Source organism: Cystoisospora suis, assembly GCF_002600585.1.
Source record: "Cystoisospora suis strain Wien I chromosome Unknown contig_11499, whole genome shotgun sequence".
Lineage (NCBI taxonomy): Eukaryota > Apicomplexa > Conoidasida > Eucoccidiorida > Sarcocystidae > Cystoisospora > Cystoisospora suis.
In genome coordinates this window covers 1-4,979 of record NW_027164265.1, presented here as the reverse complement: position 1 = coordinate 4,979, position 4,979 = coordinate 1, and the positions used below count along the sequence as shown (strand labels likewise).

Here is a 4,979-nt window from a genome sequence, read left to right as displayed (position 1 = left end):
TATATATATATACATGTATACACCTATGTGTAGATATATACATACGTATGTGTGTATGTGAAGGTTCAATGGGTATTAGGGGCAGAAGGACAACAAAAGTAGCACATGTATCGGCATGTCTCTTCCTCTTCTTGTAGTAGTAGTATATAAATCTTCTCATTGATAACGCTTCAGTGAGGAAAACTTGAAGGAGTGAATGAGAGAGATATGTTTCTTTCTTTCTTTCTTTCTTTCTCACTCTTTCTTTGTTTCTTTTTGTTTTGGTTTACTTCTCTCTTTTGAAAGGACAACAGACTTGTCTTCCAGTCTATCGATCTATCGCCCTTTTCTTCTTTCTTTTCTTTGATCGGATTGTCTCTTTAGATGATCCATACACATCTTTCTTTAAGCCTGGCGTGAGAAGAGCTTCATTTCGTCCTCCCCGTACCTTCAAATTAGAGTGATAGAGATGGATGAATGGATGCATGCCTACTCCTACTTCCTACATACTTATACATAGATAAGTACAGACGTTAAATAGTACATTTACCTCATGGGTCTTTAGTCTATCTTTCTATCTATCTATCTATCTATCGTTGACTAGGAGTCCCGTCTTCTTCCTTCTTCATTTAGAGAGACACAAACCAGCTAGCTAGATACGGAAGAAGCGTTTCTTGCATACAGTCTTTCACACCTCACAGTTTGTCTCCTTCTTCTCATGAGGTAAAGAGGCCTTTCTTCTCTTCACTTCGCGATCTGAAAGATTTCTCGATGTCTTGATCATTGAGAAGAGAAGACATTTGACGAAAGATCCAGTTTCTTTTCCCGAAAGAAGAAAGAACATAAAACTGAAATAAGATGCCGATGAAACGAAATCTGGGCTAGAAGGATAGAAGGAAAGGAGCTTGATTGAAGAGAAGAACAAAGGGAGGGCATGCATCTAAGACACTCCTGAAAAAAAAGGAGACGACGAGCTAGGTAGCTAGCTAGCTAGCTGGTAGACATCACCACCCTCACATTCTTCACTCCTACTAAAACCACCCCGTGAAGTCTATAGGCAGATAGCTATCTATCTGTCCGTCTCTCTCTCTCTATATATAGAGGAAGAGAGAGAGGAAGATATATATATATGTATGTGTACATGTATTTATAGAGATGTAGAGACAGTGTACAGACCGTTTCATTATATCGCGGGCTTCAAGTATCTATAGATCCATAGATATTTGCATGCATAAGAAGAAGCAGTAGCTGGTGGGTATAGACGGAGCTACGATCACTAGTGAGGAGTGTAAAAGGCTGTAACGGAAGAATTGAGAGAAAGCAGTTGTTTAGATAGCAGAAGCAGGAGGCCGCATGAAAAGAACAAGAAGAAAGAGAGGCACTCCACCCTACCCTCTATCGACAGACTTTGAAGAGGTCAAAGCATCACAAGCCACCTGGGACAGGAGCATTCCATACGCTGGAGAGAAGATGTCTACGTTTATAGACATGAACAGAGAGACTCTATATCTCTATACGTAGGTAGGTAGCTAGCTAGCTAGCTATGTGTCTCGATCTCTGTGTAGACATGCAAGCGATCGTCGTTGGGTGGTTAGATGGGTGAGGAAAGAGAAAGGCTTTCTACAGATATAAGAGGAAAAGAGAAGAGAGACGTGCGAAGAAGAATAAGAAGTTCGGGTCGATTTAGGTATAGAAATGAATGAGAGAAGAGAGAAGATACTTTGGAATTTATGATTGAGTATTCTTCTACTTCTCTCTTAGGATTGAAGAGAAGAAGATGCTGAGAGGAAGAATGAAAGAGAGAAAGAGAGAAAGACAGTGCCTAGGGTATTTCATGGAAGAAAGTTGTCTTTTCTCATCTTCACCGTTTTCATGCTGTATCTACTTCTCTCTTTTTCGGCTATTCTTTCTCTTCAAGTGTCTGCTGTACGCACTCACGCATGCTTGAGGTGTACGTACACCTGGAGCAGCATGAGGACGGTGGACGTCAAAAAGAGAGGGAAAGAAACGAACTTCTTTGAATGAGAGGTTGAAGGAGTTGTCTGAGCTTTTTTCCTCCATTCATAGTCGACTTTTTTCTCTTCTTTTCTTCAGATTTCCATGAGAGAGAAAGAAGAAGGAGAAGAAGAAGGAGAAATCTATGTAGACAGACTTGTGTAAGCTTCAACATATAGATGCATGCAGACGTATATGAAAAGAGAAGTGAAGATGATACTAAAGACAGAGTGACGTAGTAGATAAATAAAACGAATAAGAACTCTTCTTCTTCTTCCCTCGTAGGTTATCTTTCAGCTCCCCTCCCCTTTCTTACAGAATGTTGATGAAGGCTCTAGCGTTATATATATCTTGCCGTACTACTCCAACTAGTAGTGGTGTTTCTATTACTAGTAGTAGTGGCGGCTGCGGCGGCGATATCTTTCCTATGTCTATCGGATTGAGAGAGAAGGAGCCGCTGAAAAGACTGCTTCTTCTTCTTCGTCGTGGTCGTCGTTGTCTCCTGCTCTTTCTCGTCTCCGTCTTTTTCTCTTCTTTCTCTTTCTGGTAGAAGGTAGGTCTCTTCTTCTTTTTTTTCTTTTTCTTCCTCTTCTTCTTCTTCCTGTTGCTTCTTCTGCAGTTCAATCCTGGCTAGGCATGCCCCATCTCGAGACAGCATCACAATGAAGTCATTCACCTGATCCAACATATCTATCGAAACTCTCTTAAAAATCGAAAGAAAGAAAGAAAGAAAGAAGAGAAAAGAGAAAAGTAGGAAAGAACAAGTGAAACAAGATAAAGAAGAGAAAAAGGAAGAGAGATTCTTCTCAAACAACACACAGATATACAGAGATCATTCCACCTCCATAGATAAAACAAGGGCGAAAGAAGAATAAAGAGAAAGAAAGAAAGAAAGAGGAAGAAAATTCAAAGAAAGGAGACCTACTCCTTCTCTACTCTATCGTCCCCCGCATATACACAGATAGAGGCAGGTGTATATACATCTATATCTGGATAGATCGATAGGCATGCATATGGAAGAACGATGGATAGGTAGACGGATATCTATTGAGGATGAACAGATGAAGACATGGAGAGGTCCAGTGAAGGTATCGAGAAAAGATTTATGAAGAAAGAAAGGTAGATGGATAGAGACATAGATAGGTGGATAGATGGAAGATCATTAATGCTACATGCCTAAGATTAAGAAGGCCCTTAATCTATCTATCCATCTATCTATCCGTCCCTTTCTCTATCTGTCTGTCTGTCTGTCTTTAGATATTATTCAGCTTCATACACATGTATAGATCCATACATGTATTTTCTCTATACATCTACTACATAGAGGATACACAGACACTCGATACACATCTCTCTCTCTCTCTCTCTCTCTCTTTCTCTTTCTCTCTCTCCCTCTCTTTCTTTCTTTTTCAGAACGAAAACACCCAGGAAGACACCCTTCACATGCAGACATAGAGACACATCTCTACACCTACATATATATATATATATAGATAGATATATAGGTGTATGTATCTATACGTCTCTCCTATGTCCGCCTGCCTATCTCCCTGTCTAGGAGTCTCTAGAGATAGAGACAGATCCACTATGACTGCGTGGATGAAAGAGAAAGTGAGACAGATCGCTAGATAGATTGAAGATAGATGGATAGAGAGGTGGATGGAAGCTTAGCCTTCCTTTTTACCTCGCCTGAAGGGGAGAGGAGATTTAGACTGCTGGAGATTTCGCTTTCTTGCATGTACTGCCTGACAGCATCGAGATCTCCTTCGAGAACGTCGATGTCTTCTTCTGTAAAGACGCGGCCGCTATACCCTAGCTCCGATATCAATAAACACCACGCCTGCAAGAGACACAGAGACAGAGACGGAAAGAGACAGAAGGAGACAGATACACACACATTCCACAGACACACACAACAAAAAGAAAGAAAGAATAAATGAAGGGAGTATCATAAAAGAAAGGAGAAAAGAAAGACAGGGAGGGTGAGGGAGTTGGGAAAAAGATTTTTCTCTAAAAGTCACTTTGGAAATAATCCTGAGTGGATGTACACCTCCGCATCCCACGCTAATACAGACATAGCGTGTACGTCCGTACATATATACAAAGACATATATATATATAGAAAGACACATATCTGTACATACATAGATGTATGTATTTGTACTGCAACGAGAGGCTACGCCCCAAATCTCCAGAATATAGATAAGTTCATACATACATCGACACATCCATATAAGTATATATACATATATATATGTATGTATATCCACCCTGTATATGTTTAGATAGATCTCTCTATATATCTGCATGTAGCGTGCGTGTCAAACAATGCATGCAGGAAAATAATATGCTTGTTAACAAGAATAACCCCCCAGGAGGTCATCCCCCCTTTCAGCAGAGGCAAAGAAAAAGGAAGGAGAGAGGGAGGATCAGATGGAATTCAAAATGTTTTCTTTATGAATTCCCTTTTTTGTCTCTACACTAATGATCTTCTCCACTTTCTTTCTTTATTTTTCTCTCTCTCTTTCTTTGTTGACTAGTCGAGATATGCTTGTATTTAGTGCGTGTGCATGGGAATTGACCTGTATGAAAGATCTCATGAAGGCTCCTGCCGCATCGTCTTGGTACTCCTCTGGCGCCGCCACAAAAAAATTCTCTACTGTCTATACACCGGAAAAAAACAGGAAAAGAAAAGAAGGGGACAGGACAAGCAGAAAGAGAGACAGAGAATGGATAGATAGATGAATCGATTGATCGATAGAGACATATATGCGGTAAAAAGATCAAGAAATGCGTTTAAGAGAGATCTACAGACAGATTGATAGATAGAAAAGTCCACACAGAAATACATAGATAAACAAATAAATACAACACGCGAGACCTTATTATTCTTATCTTCTTCTTCTTCTCCCTCTTCTTCTTCTTCTTCTCATGTGCAAGTAGTAAGTGCAGTTGAAGCGAATACTACTACTAGTAGTACGACTACTACTCGTAGTAGTAGTAGT

At 40.1% G+C, this 4,979-nt stretch overlaps 1 protein-coding gene across 1 annotated transcript; it reads right to left on the bottom strand.

Moving 5' to 3' along the window:
* Nucleotides 1-2,303: 2,303 nt before the first annotated feature.
* Nucleotides 2,304-4,897, bottom strand: CSUI_011413 (uncharacterized protein). The gene is made up of 3 exons (XM_068071511.1): nucleotides 4,557-4,897; nucleotides 3,659-3,814; nucleotides 2,304-2,677 (listed from the first exon to the last, which is right to left on the bottom strand). Exons 1-3 carry the CDS (start codon nucleotides 4,572-4,574, stop codon nucleotides 2,315-2,317), a joined length of 537 nt encoding a protein of 178 aa, XP_067916513.1. The 5' UTR covers nucleotides 4,575-4,897; the 3' UTR covers nucleotides 2,304-2,314.
* Between the last annotated feature and the right edge of the window lie 82 nt (nucleotides 4,898-4,979).

Bases quoted from the DNA above. Each gene is read 5' to 3' on its own strand.
- CSUI_011413 (XM_068071511.1), bottom strand. The intron at 2,678-3,658 runs GTAAAAAGGAAG...TCGATTTTTAAG, and splicing joins TCCTCTCCCCTTCAGGCGAG to AGAGTTTCGATAGATATGTT.